Genomic DNA, 20,584 nt, shown 5'->3' with positions numbered 1-20,584 from the left:
CCCTCCTGAAGAAAAGCCAAAATTCAAGGAACCCTTACTTTGTTCCAAGAAAAACCTTTTGAATCACACCAATGAAGGTATTTACACCATACCCTATGGAAAATTCTGCAAGTAAGAGCCTGAAGCTTAGTATCTATGACACTCTCAGAGAAGCCACATCTAGCCAAAACTAGATGTTCAATCTCCAAGCAGTCAGCTTCAGAGAAACCAAATTTGGATGAAGGAAAGGACCCTAAAGAAGAAGAAGGTCCTTCCTCAGAGGTAACCAGATCCTGCGAGGCCATGCAGGAGCTATTAGAATTACAGAAGCTCTCTCCTGCTTGATGCAAGCAATTACTCATGGAAGGAGAGCAAACGGAGGGAACAGGTATGCTAGATTGAAGTTCCAAGGAACCACCAGAGCGTCTATCAGAATGGCTTGAGGATCTCTTGACCTTGAACCGTACTTTGGAAGCTTTCGACTAGGCGCTATCAGATCCAACTCTGGAACCCCCCACCTGAGGGTTATCATTGTGAAAACCTCTGTGTGGAGAGCCCACTCTCCTGGATGAAAAGTCTGTCTGCTCAGAAAATCTGCTTCCCAGTTGTCCACTCCTGGGCTGTGGATGGCAGATAGATGACAATTGTGAGACTCCGCCCACTGGAGAATGCGAGTCACCTCCATCATTGCTAAGGAGCTCCGAGTTCCTCCCTGGTGGCTGATGTAAGCCACAGAGGTGATGTTGTCAGATTGGAATCTGATAAACCGGACCGAGGCTAGTTGAGGCCAAGCTCTCAAGGCATTGAAGATTGCGCTCAACTCCAAGATTTTTATTAGAAGTGAAGACTCCTCCTGAGTCCACAGGCCCTGAGCTTTAAAGGAGCCCCAGATTGCTCCGCAGCCTAATAGACTGGCATCCGAGGTCACAATCACCTAGGAAGGTCTTAGGAAACATGTGCCTCGAGACAAATGGCCCTGAAAAATCCACCACGAGAGTCTTGTCAGTGGATCTAGATCTATCTTCTGTGAGAGATCTGAGTGGTCTCTGTTCCATTGACTGAGCATGCATAACTGCAGAGGTCTTAGATGGAGCGAGCAAAAGGAATGATGTCCATAGAAAAACCATCAGACCGATCACCTCCATGCATTGAGCCACTGATGGACGAATAGCAGACTGGAGAGAAAGGCACAAACCAAGAAGTTTGGATTTTCTGACATTCGTCAGAAAAATCTCCATATAGATAGAGAATCTATAATTGTTCCTAAGAAACACACCCTTGTATCTGGTATAGGGATTTCTATCCCAGATTTACTTTCCACCCTTGGGAACGAAGAATAGACAACAACATCTCTGTATAAGATCTTGCTAGATGAAAAGATGACTCTTGAACCAAGATGAAAAGATGACTCTTGAACCAAGATGTCATCCAGGTAAGGCACCACAGCAATTCCCTGGGACCTGACCACTGCCAGAAGAGCCCACAGAACCTTTGTGAAAATTCTGGGAGCTGTAGCAAGGCCAAAAGGAAGGGCAACAAACTGTAAATGTTTGTCTATAAAGGCAAACCTCAGAAACTGGTAATAATCCCTGTGAATGGGAACATGAAGATACTCATCCTTCAGATCTATGGTTTGTCCTCATAAGAAATGCATGTAAGCCCCAAGATAATGGCACAAAGGGATTAACCCTTAGAGTGCCGGTACCTTCAAACCTAGAAGGGAAAGCTCTTACCTGTGGATCCTGCTCTGTCAGGCAGGGACTGTTTCCTAAGGTGTGGCAGATTCATGCATTTCTACCAGGGACCTGTAGAAAGGAAAGAACAGAGTAACCACCATTGGCTTTCTATAATGGGGTAGCAATAATGTTCAAATATAAGACCACTTTGCTGTCGTCAAATTGCTAATAGCCACCATTACTCTCACTAAAGAGATCGACTTGGGCACAGCTTGACCACAATCCCAAAAAGGGGGAGGAGGCAAAGAGAATGACTGGGGTTATGGGTAAGGGAAGTGATACTGAACAGCTCTGCTGGGTGCCATTTGCCTTCTCCTACTGGCCAGGAGTCAATATCCCACTAGTAATTGGAATGATTTGTGGACTCTCCATTCAATAGGAAAGAAATATATGTTTTCTAAACTTTGTGATAAATTTTCCTAGAAACAGGCTTGCAAGCCTGAATCATAGTGTTAGCATTCAATTTCCATGCCATCATGTGTAGAGACTTTAAATCAGGATGGAAGAAGGGACATTGAGACATGTATGGCCTTAAGAGGAAGAGGCCATAGTGAGATACTGGACATTTGGAGCAGGTCCGCATACCAAATTCTGTGTGACCACGCTGGGGCTTTTAGGATTACAAATGACTGTTCCATTTTTATTTTGGAAATAACTCTGGAGAGTAGAATCAGAGGGGGAAATACATAAGCAGGCTGGAAAGACCAGGGAACTGCTAGAGCATCCAACACCTCTGTCTGAGGATCCCTGGATCTCACAAGGTACCTGGGAAGTTTGATGTTCAAATGAGAGGCCATCAGATCTATTTCTGGTAGGCCCCAGTGTTTCACAAACAGATAGAACACATCTTGGTGGAGAGACCACTCTCCTGAATGTAGGGACTGATGACTGAGGTAGTCTGCCTCCCAGTTGTTTACACCTTGGATGTGAATCACAGTTATAAGGCAGGAATTGGTTTCTGCACAAGAGAGGATTTGAGATACTTCTATCATGGCTAGGGAACTGTGAGTACCCCCTTGATGATTTACATAAGCTACTGCTTTAACATTGTCTGTCTGAAAATGGAGATAAGGCTACTTTTTAAATAGAGGCCTGAAGAGCCCTGAAGAGCACAGCGTTTCAAAACATTGATAGGCAACCTCGCCTCCAGAGGATTCCAAACTCCTTGTGCTGTCAGAGACCCCCAGACAGCTCCCCAACTTGAAAGACTTGCATCTGTGGTTATCACAGACCAGGTATGATGAGATAGGTAACAGAAATATTAGAGAGTGGTGTATACAATATATACACCACACTCATAGGGGGCGCTAACAGATGACTGAAAATTAAGTACAAAGAAAACAAACTATAAATAAATAATACAATCAATCAAAAAATTACCCAATCCAAATAGGTGGATGCTAGCATATGGGTATATGCAAATATCACAAAATGTCCATAACAACAATCCTGAAAAAAGGAGGCAGCTCTCTGTCATAGGACGGTCATCCTGATGTATCGTAATCTAAGAAGAAAGAGGAACAGAGGCGCCAAACATGGCCTAGTAACGTCAGAGCACCAACACACACAGAATCAACAGGATAAAAACATAATTTATGCTTACCTGATAAATTTATTTCTCTTGTAGTGTAGTCAGTCCACGGGTCATCCATTACTTATGGAATATATCTCTTCCTAACAGGAAGCTGCAAGAGGATCACCCAAGCAGAGCTGCTATATAGCTCCTCCCCTCACATGTCATATTCAGTCATTCGACCAAAACCAGACGAGAAAGGAGAAACCATAGGGTGCAGTGGTGACTGGAGTTTAATTAAAATTTAGATCTGCCTTAAAGACAGGGCGGGCCGTGGACTGACTACACTACAAGAGAAATAAATTTATCAGGTAAGCATAAATTATGTTTTCTCTTGTTAAGTGTAGTCAGTCCACGGGTCATCCATTACTTATGGAATACCAATACCAAAGCTAAAGTACACGGATGAAGGGAGGGACAAGGCAGGAACATTAAACAGAAGAAACCACTGCCTGAAGTACCTTTCTCCCAAAAATAGCCTCCGAAGAAGCAAAAGTGTCAAATTTGTAAAATTTTGAAAAAGTGTGAAGTGAAGACCAAGTTGCAGCCTTGCAAATCTGTTCAACAGAGGCCTCATTTTTAAAGGCCCAGGTGGAAGCCACAGCTCTAGTAGAATGAGCTGTAATCCTTTCAGGAGGCTGCTGTCCAGCAGTCTCATAGGCTAAACGTATTATGCTACGAAGCCAAAAAGAGAGAGAGGTAGCCGAAGCCTTTTGACCTCTTCTCTGTCCAGAGTAAACGACAAACAGGGAAGAAGTTTGACGAAAATCTTTAGTTGCCTGCAAATAGAACTTCAGGGCACGGACTACGTCCAGATTATGCAAAAGTCGTTCCTTCTTTGAAGAAGGGTTAGGACACAGTGATGGAACAACAATCTCTTGATTGATATTCCTGTTAGTAACTACCTTAGGTAAGAACCCAGGTTTAGTACGCAGAACTACCTTGTCTGAATGAAAAATCAGATAAGGAGAATCACAATGTAAGGCAGATAACTCAGAGACTCTTCGAGCCAAGGAAATAGCCATCAAAAACAGAACCTTCCCGGATAACAGCTTGATATCAATGGAATGAAGGGGTTCAAATGGAACGCCTTGAAGAACGTTAAGAACTAAGTTTAAGCTCCACGGCTGAGCAACAGTCTTAAACACAGGCTTAATCCTAGCTAAAGCCTGACAAAAAGCAGACGTTTGTGTAGAAGAATAGACAGAGCAGAAATCTGTCCCTTTAACGAACTAGCAGATAAGCCCTTTTCTAAACCCTCTTGTAGAAAGGACAATATCCTAGGAATCCTAACCTTACTCCATGAGTAACACTTGGATTCGCACCAATATAAATATTTACGCCATATCTTATGGTAAATTTTTCTGGTAACAGGCTTCCTAGCCTGTATTAAGGTATCAATAACCGACTCCGAGAAGCCACGCTTTGATAGAATCTAGCGTTCAATCTCCATGCAGTCAGCCTCAGAGAAATTAGATTTGGATGGTTGAAAGGACCCTGAATTAGAAGGTCCTGTCTCAGAGGCAGAGACCACGGTGGACAGGACGACATGTCCACTAGGTCTGCATACCAGGTCCTGCATGGCCACGCAGGCGCTATCAGAATCACCGAAGCTCTCTCCTGTTTGATCTTGGCAATCAAACGAGGAAGCATCGGAAATGGTGGAAACACATAAGCCATGTTGAAGACCCAAGGGGCTGTCAGAGCATCTATCAGCACCGCTCCCGGGTCCCTGGACCTGGATCCGTAACAAGGAAGCTTGGCGTTCTGGCGAGACGCCATGAGATCCAGATCTGGTTTGCCCCAACGATGAATCAGTTGAGCAAAGACCTCCGGATGAAGTTCCCACTCCCCCGGATGAAAAGTCTGGCGACTTAGAAAATCTGCCTCCCAGTTCTCCACGCCTGGGATGTAAATTGCTGACAGGTGGCAAGAGTGAGACTCTGCCCAGCGAATTATCTTTGAGACTTCCAACATCGCTAGGGAACTTCTGGTTCCCCCTTGATGGTTGATGTAAGCCACAGTCGTGATGTTGTCCGACTGAAATCTGATGAACCTCAGAGTTGCTAACTGAGGCCAAGCTAGGAGAGCATTGAATATTGCTCTTAATTCCAGAATATTTATTGGGAGGAGTTTCTCCTCCTGAGTCCATAATCCCTGAGCCTTCAGGGAGTTCCAGACTGCGCCCCAGCCTAGAAGGCTGGCGTCTGTTGTTACAATCGTCCAATCTGGCCTGCGAAAGGTCATCCCCTTGGACAGATGTGGCCGAGAAAGCCACCATAGAAGAGAATCTCTGGTCTCTTGATCCAGATTTAGTAGGGGGGACAAATCTGAGTAATCCCCGTTCCACTGACTTAGCATGCACAATTGCAGCGGTCTGAGATGCAGGCGCGCAAATGGTACTATGTCCATTGCCGCTACCATTAAGCCGATTACTTCCATGCACTGAGCTACTGACGGGTGTGGAATGGAATGAAGGACACGGCAAGCATTTAGAAGTTTTGATAACCTGGCCTCTGTCAGGTAAATTTTCATCTCTACAGAATCTATAAGAGTCCCTAGAAAGGGAACCCTTGTAAGTGGTAATAGAGAACTCTTTTCCACGTTCACCTTCCACCCATGCGACCTCAGAAATGCCAGAACTATCTCTGTATGAGACTTGGCAGTTTGAAAACTTGACGCTTGTATCAGAATGTCGTCTAGGTACGGAGTCACCGCTATGCCTCGCGGTCTTAGTAGAAGTGAGCCCAGAACTTTTGTAAAGATTCTTGGAGCCGCAGCTAATCCGAAGGGAAGAGCTACAAACTGGTAATGCCTGTCTAGGAAAGCAAATCTTAGGTACCGATAATGATCCTTGTGAATTGGTATGTGAAGGTAGGCATCCTTTAAGTCCACTGTGGTCATGTACTGACCCTCTTGGGATCATGGGAAGGATGGTTCGAATAGTTTCCATTTTGAATGATGGAACTCTTAGGAATTTGTTTAGGATTTTTAAGTCCAAGATTGGTCTGAAGGTTCCCTCTTTCTTGGGAACCACAAATAGATTTGAATAGAATCCTTGCCCGTGTTCCGTCCGCAGAACTGGGTGGATCACCCCCATTAGTAAGAGGTCTTGTACACAGCGTAGAAACGCCTCTTTCTTTATTTGGTTTGCTGATAACCTTGAAAGATGAAATCTCCCTCGTGGAGGAGAAGTTTTGAAGTCCAGGAGTTATCCCTGAGATATGATCTCCAACGCCCAGGGATCCTGGACATCTCTTGCCCAAGCCTGGGCGAAGAGAGAAAGTCTGCCCCCCACTAGATCCGTTTCCGCATAGGGGGCCCTCTCTTCATGCTGTCTTAGGGGCAGCAGCAGGTTTCTTGGCCTGCTTGCCCTTGTTCCAGGACTGGTTAACTTTCCAGCCCTGCCTGTAACGAGCAACAGCTCCTTCCTGTTTTGGAGCGGAGGAAGTTGATGCTGCTCCTGCCTTGAAGTTACGAAAGGCACGAAAATTAGACTGTTTGGCCTTTGATTTGGCCCTGTCCTGAGGTAGAGCATGGCCCTTACCTCCCGTAATGTCAGCTATAATTTCTTTCAAGCCGGGCCCGAATAAGGTCTGCCCTTTGAAAGGAATATTAAGCAATTTAGATTTAGAAGTCACGTCAGCTGACCAGGATTTAAGCCATAGCGCTCTGCGCGCTTGGATGGCGAATCCGGAGTTCTTAGCCGTAAGTTTGGTTAAATGTACGACGGCATCAGAAACAAATGCGTTAGCTAGCTTAAGTGCTTTAAGCTTGTTCATAATTTCATCCAATGGAGCTGTGCGAATGGCCTCTTCCAGAGACTCAAACCAGAATGCCGCCGCAGCAGTGACAGGCGCAATGCATGCAAGGGGCTGTAAAATAAAACCTTGTTGAACAAACATTTTCTTAAGGTAAACCTCTAATTTCTTATCCATTGGATCTGAAAAGGCACAACTATCCTCTACCGGGATAGTGGTACGCTTAGCTAAAGTAGAAACTGCTCCCTCCACCTTAGGGACCGTCTGCCATAAGTCTCGTGTGGTGGCGTCTATAGGAAACATTTTCCTAAATATGGGAGGAGGGGAAAAAGGCACACCAGGTCTATCCCACTCCTTGCTAATAATCTCTGTAAGCCTTTTAGGTATAGTAAACACGTCAGTACACACCGGTACCGCATAGTATCTATCCAACCTACATAATTTTTCTGGAATTGCAACCGTGTTACAATCATTCAGAGCCGCTAATACCTCCCCTAGCAATATGCGGAGGTTCTCAAGCTTAAATTTAAAATTAGAAATCTCTGAATCCAGTCTCCCTGGATCAGATCCGTCACCCACAGAATGAAGCTCTCCGTCTTCATGTTCTGCAAACTGTGACGCAGTATCTGACATGGCTCTCACCTCATCCGCGCGCTCTGTCCTTAACCCAGAGCTATCGCGCTTGCCTCTTAATTCTGGCAATTTAGATAATACTTCTGCCATAACAGTAGCCATGTCTTGCAAAGTGATTTGTAAGGGCCTCCCTGATGTACTTGGCGCCACAAAATCACGCACCTCCTGAGCGGGAGGCGAAGGTACTGACACGTGAGGAGAGTTAGTCGGCATAACTTCCCCCTCGTTGTCTGGTGATAATTTCTTTACATGTAAAGATTGACTTTTATTTAAAGTAACATCAATGCAATTAGTACACAAATTTCTATTGGGCTCCACATTGGCCTTTAAACATAGTGAACAAAGAGATTCATCTGTGTCAGACATGTTTAAACAGACTAGCAATGAGACTAGCAAGCTTGGAAATACTTTTCTAAATAAATTTACAAGCAATATAAAAAAAACGCTACTGTGCCTTTAAGAAGCACAAAAAACTGTCACAGTTGAAATAACAATGAACCAAAATAGTTATAGCAACCAATTTTTCACAGTAAATGCATTAAGTTAGCAAAGGATTGCACCCACCAGCAAATGGATGATTAACCCCTTAATACCCAAAAACGGATAACAATTTAATAATTAACGTTTTTATCACAGTCAAAACACACTGTCACAGGTCTGCTGTGACTGATTACCTCCCTCAAAATGAATTTTGAAGACCCCTGAGCTCTCTAGAGACGATCTGGATCATGGAGGATGAAGTAGACAGATTGTGACTGAATTTTTACTGCGCAAAAAAGCGCTAAAATAGGCCCCTCCCACTCATATTACAACAGTGGGGAAGCTCAGATAACTGTTTCTATGCAGAAAACAAAGATGGCCATGTGGTAAAAATCATGATCCAATAAGTTTTATCACCAAGTACCTCACAAAAAACGATTAACATGCCAATAAACGTTTTAAACATACATTTGAAAAGTTATGAAGTGTTATTAATAAGTCTGCTACCAGTCGCTTTTACTGCAGTTAAGGCTCATACATTATTTCAGTATTAACAGTATTTTCAGAGTCAATTCCATTCCTTAGAAAAATACATTCAGTGTACACACACTCATCAGCCTAATACCAGTCGCTATCACTGCATTTAAGGCTGAACTTACGTTACATTGGTATCAGCAGTATTTTCTCAGTCAATTCCATTCCTCAGAAAAATAATTTACTGCACATACCTCATTTGCAGGGGGGCCCTGCATGCTATTCCCCTTTTCTGAAGTTACCTCACTCCTCAGATGAGAACAGCCAGTGGATCTTAGTTATGTCTGCTAAGATCATAGAAAACGCAGGCAGATTCTTCTTCTAATGCTGCCTGAGAACAAACAGCACACTCCGGTGCCATTTAAAATAACAAACTTTTGATTGAAGAAATAAACTAAGTTAAAAAACACCACAGACCTCTCACAGCGACCTATCTTTAGTTAGGCTGCAAGAGAATGACTGAATATGACATGTGAGGGGAGGAGCTATATAGCAGCTCTGCTTGGGTGATCCTCTTGCAGCTTCCTGTTAGGAAGAGATATATTCCATAAGTAATGGATGACCCGTGGACTGACTACACTTAACAAGAGAAATATACTCACAAGTGAGGCGCACCCAAATGGTGCTATTGTAGCAGACTGGAACTATAACAGTGGTCCAGCTCACTGATCACCGCCAGCCAAGACCCCAAGTCCAGATGATCCTGGAGAGGGCCTATTGATTAGAGACTGGAAGGACAAGAAGAAGGCACAAGCACAGCCCAGTAACGTTTTGGCAACGGAGAAAGAGTTTAAAAGTTGCACTTACAAGAGGCAAAGCACCGCTAGGTGCAATATCAGCATTACTGGGACCTCTCAGCCGCCCAGTGGACTGTGGAATCCAACCAACAGGATAAAGATAGTCCCAACTTGAGAGAATCACAATAAACACCTGGGCCACAGTAATGAGATATAGCATTAGTCCTTACCAATATGATCACATTAGCAATATAGTCTCAAAGGGTTTAAATTGTCTTTTATGAAAATATTTTTATTTAATTATATAGTATTTTTTCTTTTTAGCATAAACGTTATTTTATTTTATTACATTTCATTTTATTTTAATTCATTTTATTTTATTTCATTTTATTTATTAAGTATTACACACTTGTGAACTCATGTTTATAATGACCATGACTACAGGTATCTGATACTATTGATACATAGCTATATATAAATAATGATGGCTATACAGTCACAAATAAGGGTAATCTGAACTCCTCCCTTTGCTGCAGTTACAATCTAGGATTGGAGCAATTGGGAGGCTTGGTCCCTCTCTTGTTATGTAAAATTCCTGCTGGGATTAGCCATAAAAGAAGGCGATGTTACATGTACACCCCTACAGTCACCACGATGAACAGTGAGTATGTTAGCATAGGATTTGCTTGACTAAATCCCATGAAAAGAAGGCTACGTAATGGGTACATCCTTATAGTGATGTAGGTGGGCGGGGCCTACAGGAACCGCCATGAACATTGAACTTAGAAAGTTTCATTGTAATCGTTAGGATTTTAAGCTCAGGGTCTGCTCTTATATAGAAAAACACGACCAACATATAAAATGAATCTGTACATATGCTGACCCTTTGGACTCACGGACCACCCAAGTAGGTAGAATAACTTGTTGATGAGAGTAGATACTCTCACTAGTTTGCAACAAACAAATGTATCACCCTAATGTAGTTAGCGTGACTGTTATAAGAAAGGCATTTTGCTAGACATCCTCTGTGTATATATAGCATAGGCTTATGGTGACACAGGTTATACATTTTTAGATATCAAAGAGGGAGCATGTATTATCTTGAACTAAAGTTTTTCAAATGTATATATACCATTATGTTTTTTATTGGATTTTAAATGTATGAAAAATCAACTTGTGCATATTGTGATATGAATTTGTATAGGTATTGTATAGAGATGTATTACAATTGTCAATGTTTTTAATGCCATTTGTGATCGATTTGTATTACTACTGTCAATGCCCTGAATACCATCTGTGAGGGCTTTGTATACAGAGGTTGCCATATAAACCAATTTCCAATATGGTTAAACAGGTGTTAACACTCAAATTGTTAATTAATTGCCCTATCAGAATTAAGCTCTTTTTTTCCTATCCCCTTTATATAGCAAGTGTTTTTAACATTGTTTTATAGCCTGAGGAAACAGCCCTGTGGTGGCTGAGAAACACGTTGCATGTTTTAATAAAGTATCTTAAATATACACTTGCTACCATCTCTTTGTCTTGCTCTTGTGGGGGCAGATTATCTCTTTTACCGAATTTTTCTCTCAAGTTGGGACTATCTTTATCCTGTTGGTTGGATTCCACAGTCCACTGGGCGGCTGAGAGGTCCAAGTAATGCTGATATTGCACCTGGCGGTGCTTTGCCTCTTGTAAGTGCAACTTTTAAACTCTCTTTCTCCGTTGCCAAAACGTTACTGGGCTATGCTTGTGCCTTCTTCTTGTCCTTCCAGGCTCTAATCAATAGGCCCTCTCAAGGATCATCTGGACTTGGGGTCTTGGCTGGCGGTGATCAGTGAGCTGGACCACTGTTATAGTTCCAGTCTGCTACAATAGCACCATTTGGGTGCGCCTCACTTGTGAGTATATTTTATCCTGTTGGTTCTGTGTGTGTTAGTGCCCTGACGTTACTAGGCCATGTTTGGCGCCTCTGTTGCTCTTTCTTCTTAGAGGATGAGATAGGTGCATGCTGAGATCTAAGAATATCTGTTGGGATATGTGAGTATAATCTTTGCACCATTGCCGCAGCATACAAAGCTGAAGAGGTTTCATATGAAATCGAGCAAATGGAATTGCGTCCGAAGCTGCAATCATGATGCCTAGTACTTCCATACACAGAGTCACTGAAGGGAATGAGAGAGAGAATGAGAGAGACTGATGGTTCAGACAAGCTGATATCAATTTTAGTCTCTTTTCTGTCAGGGAAGCAGTCATGTACACTGAATCTATCTGGAAACCTAAAAAAAGTGACCTTTGACTGAGGAATAAAGGAACTCTTTGGCAAATTGATCCTCCAACCATGTCTTTGAAGAAACAACAATCATGCTTCAACCACTTCCAACGGAAGCAAAGTTTAAAACTAAAATATATAAGTGAGGTGGGAGGGGTTTTATAGGCTTTTGAGGTTTGGGAAACTTTGCCTCCTCCTGGTAGGAATGTATATCCCATATGTAACAGCTTGTGGACTCTCACCACCTATATGAAAGAAGTTCATGGACCATTTTAGTAATACAAATATTTCAGTTCACAATCACACACACAGCAGTGGTATAATCCCTTGACTGTCTAACACAGGCAGGATTGGTCTAGCCTTTACAAGTTTGTCAGCCACACATGCCCCAAGGGTTGAATGGAAAACAGCACTAATTATGTCTGCTGTAAGGAGACACAGAAGCTGGGAACAAGTTACTATGCCTAAAGTCATACCAAGCAAAGAGGATGTAAGAGTGTCCAAGGAGCAAGACTAAAGAATTTTCAAGACACTGTTGGCACGTGGATTAATTAAGTCCTCGGTTACTGCACTTATTCTAGGTTTGCTTAGATAGTAACTATACTCTCAATACGGTTATATCCATGTATATGCTGCTCTGTCAAAAAAGAGAAAAAAAGAAAAAAACACCTAGTCCTTTTTAAAAACTTTAAATCTACTGAATTTGCTAAAACAACTCCATTAGGCAGAGAATTCCATATTCTTATTGTTCTTACTGTAATTAACCCCTAATGCTCCAGTATGTGAAATCTTAAGTCTCAATGGATGACCTCTCATCCTTTGTACAGTCCTATTGATAATTGTTTATATGGAGCCTATATATTTCTATAATGTAACCATACCCCCCTCTGAGACGCTTCTTTCCAAGTGTTAATAATTGCAACCTTTCCAGTTGGTCTTCATTACTCAAATTTTTCATTCCTCACCGTCCTGTGCACATTGTAAATAAGATCGATAGAAGCCTCATTACAAAAGACCCCCAAAATGTCAACTGCTTTAGTAGAACGAGTAGTAATAAACTTGGAGGGAGTATTCCCAGCAGCCAAATATTCCTTATGAATGAATGCTTCAAGCCAAGCAGATAAAAGTAACAGATGTAGCTTTCTGACCTTTGCGAGGTCCAGAAAAATGAACAAAAAAAAAAAGAAGAAGAAAGTCTGAAATCTTTTGTGGCTTCCACATAATATTTGAGAGAGAAGAAGACGTTCCTTTGAATTTTTAGAACTGGACAAAAAGAAGGAACCACAATTTCCTGATTGATAGTATCTGTAGATACCCCATTAGGAAGAAAAGAATAACTAGTGTGAAGAGCAGCCATATCCCGATTAAAAATCAGAAAAGGAGGATTGCTAGACATAGCTGAAAAGCTCACAAACCCTTTAATATCACTAAAAATAAACTCTAGTTTCAGTCATCAATTACTAAAAAACGGGTGCTAAACTCACCCTTTCTGTGCTGAAGTATAATCGCTAAAATCAGCGCCTCCGGTCGCCCATGGCACAGCGCTCCTTTACCAATAAAGTGACATTTCCACTTCAAGTCGTGATAGGATGTCAGTTGACACACACAGCTATAGGTTTAGAGGTGGAAACGTCACCTCATTTCAGAAGAGCGATGTGCCGTGGGTGGCCGGATTTTTATATATATTTAAGCACAAAAAGTGTGAGTTTACCACCCGTTTTTTAGTAATTAATGACAAAAACTAAAGTTTATTTTTAGTGATGGTAAATCCTAGCGTTTGTTAAATGCTTGGATTTACCATCACTTTAATGCCCAAGGAGGAGAAACTTGAAGAATAACTTGTTTAATTCTGAGGTCTGAAAATCTGGAATTTTAGCAATTCTCTTATGGCACAAAACAGAAAGACGAAAACTGACCCTTCAGAGAACTGACAAACCTTAATCCAAACCTTACTGCTGAAACTATGGAACTTTAGGAATTCTAAAACAATTCCAGTGGTATCCTTTGTGTAAACCAAGCAAAAAAGATTTTCCAAACCGTAAGATAAATAGGCCTGGTGACAGGTTTCCTAGCCTGAATCAAGTCGTCAATAACCTTGTATGAAAACATCTCTGAGACAGCACTAAGCGTTACATTGCCAGGCAGTCAAATTTAGAGTTCTGATAAAAGAAAGAACCTTAAAAATGTAGACTTAGAAAGTTCACACCCAGAATGTGGATGACAGAAATCCTGCACTGAAAACATTTTGCCCAACTGATGATACGTGGACACTTCCCTCATTGCTTAAGTCCCTCCCTTATGATTGATGTAAGTCACTGCTGTGAAATTGGCTGATTGGAATCTAAGAAAAGACTGCAAACAAGCCTAAACATCAACCTGAAACTGAAAGGATCATCTAGAAAACCCTCAAGTTTTCTATTAAAAAGATCCTTAAAAGAGGAACCATCCACCAAAGAAATAGTAGTACATCTAGCATAAGTGGACATAGCTGCATCCATATGATTAGTTCTACAGAAAAGTAGAGAAGGTGCCACATAGCATAACACTGTGAGGATAAAAGTAATGATGTAAAAGGACAAATACACTTGCATGCAGTTGAACACTCAAACAAAGTGCTATCCAGGGTGCTGAACCTAAAATGGGCTGGTTTCTAAGCTTTAAATTCCTGCTTTTTAAATAAAGATAGCAAGAGAATGAAGAAAAATTGAGAGTAGGAGTAAATTAGGAAGTTGCTTAAAATTGCATGATCTAAATCAGGAAACAAAAAAAAAATCTGTTTATTATCCCTTTAAGCATCATAGACTGAAGCAAATAAGCATTAAGAAGCACACAATTGGTTAAACCAGAAGGGAAAACATAATAGAAATGGCACAATGTAAAAATGATCAATCCCTGAAAGGGAACACAGTAACAAAATAATAAAATGCTGTCAAATAAGTAAAGGCTATATAACAAGTAACACAGCAAACAAAGAGTTAAATAAATGTATGCCTCAATTTGAAAAAAGGTCCAATATAAGCAGAGTATCTCATCAACTCCCAAGACCTCTCCAGACGCTGAAATGAGTACAACAGCAAAGAACAGGAAAGAATTATAACAGGAAGGTGGGCGAAAAAGGTTAACCCTTAGTGCATCTGTGCTACCAGTGAGCGCTACAGCCCAAAAATAAATATAAAAATTGTAGCGCTTATGAATCACTGTGTACAGCTCTGCAGTAACTCCTGAGACAGCTAAAGCAGATAAGCTAAATTTAAAGAGACAGTAACCGAATTTTAACAGAAATTTAAAAATTGCCACTATATGGTATATAGTGTATAAATATATGTCCCAAGACTATATGAATCATCTGTACATGTTCATTCTAAAAGCTATGAAGATGAAAAGTAATCACCTAACTGCACCTTGGTCCACTGTGCTTACCTCAGCTGCAGCAACTTTTTTCCAGTAGATAAGACCATCTTAAGCAGTGCAAACACAATACCAAAAATAGCATACTAAAACCAAGGGGTTTTTACCTGGGGAGAGCTGTGGATCCCACAAGCAGCAGCGTACTGTAGACCAGGTGATTAGTGGATGAATCCACAATTCTGTTGGAAGGCCTGTGACATTTCCCATGGAGAAAAAAAAAATTATTCTTACCTGATGAATTCATTTCTTTCCTGGCATGGAGAGTCCACAAATGTATTCATTACTGTTGGGATTTCAATACTTGGCCACTAGGAGGAGGCAAAGACACCGCAGCCAAAGCATTAAGTATACCTCCCACTTCCCATACTCCCCCCAGTCATTCAGCCAAGGAAATAAAGGAAAAGGTAGGATAAACACCAGGGGTATAGAGGTGCCAGAAGATTAGGAAAAATGCTGCCTTAAAGAATACAGGGCGGATTTGTGGACTCTCCATGCCAGGAAAGAAAATTTATTAAGTAAGCATACATTTTTTTTCTTTCCAATGGCATGGAGAGTCCATGAATTCATCTATTACTGTTGGGAATCCAATACCCAGAGTACACAGAATGAACAGGGAAGGAAATAAGGCAGGCGGACCTAAACGGAAGGCACCACCGCTTGAAGCACCTTTCTCCCAAATGGAAGCCTCAGCTGAGGCAAAAATATCAAACTTTTAAAATTTAGAAAAGTTATGCAAAGAGGACCAGATTTGTTCCATAGATGCTTCATTCTTAAAAGCCCAAGAAAAGGACGCAGCACGGGTAGAGTGAGCCGTAATCCTCTCAGGAGGCTGCTTCCTCATAAGCCAAACAAATGACACTTCTCAGCCAAAAGGAAAGGGTAGTCGCAGTGGCTTTTTGACCCTTGCACTTACTGGCGTACACAACAAACAACAAGGAAGTAGATTATCTAAAATCCTTAGTAGCATTGAGATAGAATTTCAAAGCACACATCACATCCAGGTTGTGCAACAAATGCTCATTCTAGGAAGAAAAATTAGGACAAAAAGGAAGGACCTATGATCTCCTGATTGTTATAGCAGTTAGAGACCACCTTAGGTAGAAAACCCAACTTGGTACGAAGTACAGCCTTATCCGCATGGAAAACCAGATAAAGGGGATCACACTGTAAGGCCAACAATTCTAAAACTCTATGAGAAGAAGAAATAGCCAACAAAAACAAAAAACTTTCCAAGATAAAAGTTTAAAATCAACAGAATGCATAGGCTCAAACTGAGCCTTTTGAAGAACATGAAGAACAAGATTAAGGCTGCAAGGGGGAGCAATAGGTCTAAACACAGGCCTGATTCTAACCAGGGCCTGAACAAAGGACTGAACGTTCAGAAGATTAGCTAACTTTTTGTGTAGCAAGACAGAAAGGGCAGAAATCGGAGAGAACTAGTAGACAAACCTTTCTCCAAACCCTCTTGGAGAAACAACAGAATCTGATGAACTCTCACCTTGTGCCAAGGGAAACCTCTAGTCTAGCACCAGGTTAGGTAGTTGCCCCACACCTTGTGATACATCCAACGAGCCACTCACTTACAAGCCTGGATCAGAGTATCAATTACCTTGTCAGATAACACCTCTTTTAGACAGGACTAGGAGTTCAATCTCCACGCAGTCAGCCTCAGAGAATCTAGACTGCAGAAAAAGTCAAAAAGGCACTTACCCTCCAGGGCCTCTACTGTGGGAGCGGTCACAGCACTTCCAGGTCTGACAGCTTCATCATTTCTGACAGGGACCTTAGGTAGAAAGTAAAGCAGTGTAAGCTAACACTGGTTGCCATGTGGGGGTGTTAGCACAGATTGCTGGAAGGAAGGAGACGTTTCCCTGCGACATCCAGCAGCTAACAGCTACCAATACTCTATTAAGAGGTTTACATGGACAAAGCATAAGCCCAGTCCTATCTTGAAAGGAAACTACCCATTAATAGACTTAAAGCCAATTTTCTTCAGAGCACTTTCTTCACCACCTCCTTGTAACAGAGGCAAAGAATGACTCCCAACAGTAATTAAATTAATTTGTGGACTCTCCATGCCATTGGAAAGAAAATAATTTTTAACTGCCTGGCTGAGGACTCCTTGTCTAACCCTCTGTCCAACAAAGCACTGTGAGGAGGAAATGCCCTTGAACGATGAGTAGATGAGATTTAGGGGAAGTGAGAGGGATTTAAAGCTCTGAATGTTGGGGTATCTTTTGCCTCCTCCTGGTGGTCCGGAGGGGAAATCGCACATGTGGAATCTCACCCTCTGATGAAAGAAATAACATTTATGCTTACATGATAAATGCATTTCTTTTATAAAGATCAGAGTCCACTGGATCATCACATGTGGGATTATACTTCCTCTCACCTCTATAATCCACAACTTTGTCCCACCTACTATACCTGTAACCTCTCAGTGCCACTCTATTATATATATATATATATATATATATATATATATATATATATATATATATATATATATATATAGCCAAATAAATAAAGAAAATCTAAAAAAAGCAGTAAACAACAAAGTGGGACAAATGAAGAACAAAAACAAGACCTGCCACCATCTGCACAGAACAACAAGGGCAGAACTCATGGACTTGTAATGATATAAATTAATTTATCAGGTAAGCAGAAATTTTGTTTCCTTTTAGAGTATGGTGAGATTCCACAATATCATTATCTGTGGGATCCAATCTAATGATGTCCATGAGACCACCATGAAATAGTGACAATACAGGTATCACACGTTCACACTCACCTGAGCTGATACAGTCACTGGTCTCCTCACCTGGGGCTCCCAGCTGACGTCTCACACACAGATCTTTTGTTATCTGAACTTTCACTATATCCACGTTATCTTCTCCTGTACATATAAATTAAAATTTTGTATATCATGTGATCTAGTTTTACAGCTTTAGCATAAAACAGTTTGTGTATTTCCCAGACAGACAATAGCACCAAATACTGTGGTACTTTTCCCTCACATTTCTTCTTTAGTCATTTAAGCTAAAAGGGGAAGTTAAGACACAACATGAGTGCACACTCACCTTGTAACCAGCATCTCTCACACACAACATACATGCACACTCAACAGTAACCGCAGTCCCTCAGACACAACACACATGCACACTCACCTATAACATGGGTGCCACATACACAACACGTGCACACTCACCTGTAACCTATGTGCCTCAGACACAGCACATGTACACATTCATCTGCAACCAGCGTCCCTCAGAGACAACACACGTGCACACTCACCTGCAACCAGTATCCCTCAGAGACAACACACATGCACACTCACCTGCAACCTGCGTCCCTCAGAGACAGCACACGTGCACACTCACCTGCAACCTGCGTCCCTCAGAGACAGCACACGTACACACTCACCTGCAACCTGCGTCCCTCAGACAACACATGTGCACATTCACCTGTAACTAATGTGCCTCAGAGACAGCACACGTACACACTCACCTGCAACCTGCGTCCCTCAGAGGCAACACACCTGCACACTCACCTGCAACCTGTGTCCCTCAGACACAACACATGTGCACATTCACCTGTAACTTATGTGCCTCAGACACAGCACACGTGCACACTCACCTGCAACCTGTGTCCCTCAGACACAACACATGTGTACACTCACCTGTAACTTATGTGCCTCAGACACAGCACAAGTGCATACTCACCTGTAACTTATGTGCCTCAGACACAACACACAAGCACACACACCTGTAACTTATGTGCCTCAGACACAGCACAAGTGCATACTCAGCTGTAACCTGGGTGTCTCAGACACAGCACACGTGCATACTCACCTGTAACTTATGTGCCTCAGACACAGCACACGTGCATACTCACCTGTAACTTATGTGCCTCAGACACAGCACACGTGCATACTCACCTGTAACTTATGTGCCTCAGACACATAAGCACACTCACCTGCAACCTGTGTCTCTCAGACACAACACATGTGCACACTCACCTGTAACTTATGTGCCTCAGACACAACAAACAAGCACACTCACCTGCTACCTGTGTCCCTCAGACACAACACATGTGCACACTCACCTGTAACGTATGTGCCTCAGACACAGCACACGTGCACACTCACCTGTAACCTGGGTGTCTCAGACACAACACTTGTGCACACTCACCTGTAATCTGGGTGTCTCAGACACAGCACACAAGCACACTCACCAGTATCTTATGTGCCTCAGACACAGAACACGTGCATACTCACCTGTAATATGGGTGCCTCAGACACAACACACATGCACACTCGCCTGTAACCTATGTGCCTCAGACACAGCACACAAGCACACTCACCTGTAACTTATGTGCCTCAGACACAGCACACGTGCATACTCACCTGTAACTTATGTGCCTCAGACACAACACACAAGCACACTCACCTGCTACCTGTGTCCCTCAGACACAACACATGTGCACACTCACCTGTAACGTATGTGCCTCAGACACAACACATGTGCACACTCACCTGTAACGTATGTGCCTCAGACACAGCACACGTGCACACTCACCTGTAACGTATGTGCCTCAGACACAGCACACGTGCACACTCACCTGTAATCTGGGTGCCTCAGTCACAACACAAATGCACACTCACCAGTAATCTGGGTGCCTCAGACACAGCACACGTGCACACTCACCTGTAATACACCCGCTTGGTATCAGCTTCCTCAAACGGATCGCACAATTGGAAATCCAGGACGCACCTGCCTTTGATCGGGTAAGGAGACACAGAAAGGAGCAAGGCTCACAGCGGAATACACCCGCTTGGTATCAGCTTCTTCAAATGGATCGCACATTTGGAAATCCAGGACTCACCTGCCTTTGACGATCAACATCAAGTTTAAAATATTAATGAGAGCGGATCCAATAATACAAAGCAAAGTCCCTTTTTTTGCTCAGATACCTCACTCTAAACGTAGAGATTTTTGAGGACTCTCGAGGTACTTTTATAACTTTTATATTGCTGTGACAATCCACAAGCACACAGACGTTTCCCAGCCTATGAACTCTCATTGCATAAACCACTTTTATTATATCAATTTTAATTGCATTCATTTTATTTATATTAATTTTATATAAAGTATCCAATTGTTAATATACATTGTTTAAGACTGGACGTCCAGATTTTATTATTTATCTTATATTGTATAGGTTTTTTTGCTTTTGCACTGTTTTTTATGCTACTTAAAATAAACATAATTATTTAAAAAACAATCTGATTCCTACACTACTGCATTATTTAGAGAGTGACATTAGTCCCTCATTTTATTATCCTAGAAACTACGCACGGTCAGTTAGGCATTTCATTTAGCCAGACACTATTGTAATCTGCTTATTTCGAGCTAGTCTTTAGTGTAATCTAGATTTATTTGCTAAATCTGTGCCATTATATACTAGACACTTGA

At 42.0% G+C, this 20,584-nt stretch overlaps 1 protein-coding gene across 1 annotated transcript in view; it reads right to left on the bottom strand.

Annotated features, from left to right (window-relative positions):
• The window catches only part of LOC128658033 (gastrula zinc finger protein XlCGF66.1), a 77,308-nt gene that overhangs the window by 15,786 nt on the left and 40,938 nt on the right, over window positions 1-20,584 (bottom strand). Inside the window, exon 9 of the mRNA XM_053712480.1 lies at window positions 17,902-18,006. Within this exon, the coding sequence (XP_053568455.1) occupies window positions 17,902-18,006 (105 nt within the window). The remainder of the gene's footprint in view (window positions 1-17,901; window positions 18,007-20,584) is intronic.

The sequence above is a fragment of the Bombina bombina genome, chromosome 4 (assembly GCF_027579735.1).
Source record: "Bombina bombina isolate aBomBom1 chromosome 4, aBomBom1.pri, whole genome shotgun sequence".
Classification (NCBI taxonomy): domain Eukaryota; kingdom Metazoa; phylum Chordata; class Amphibia; order Anura; family Bombinatoridae; genus Bombina; species Bombina bombina.
This window is presented reverse-complemented; position numbering and strand designations above follow the sequence as displayed.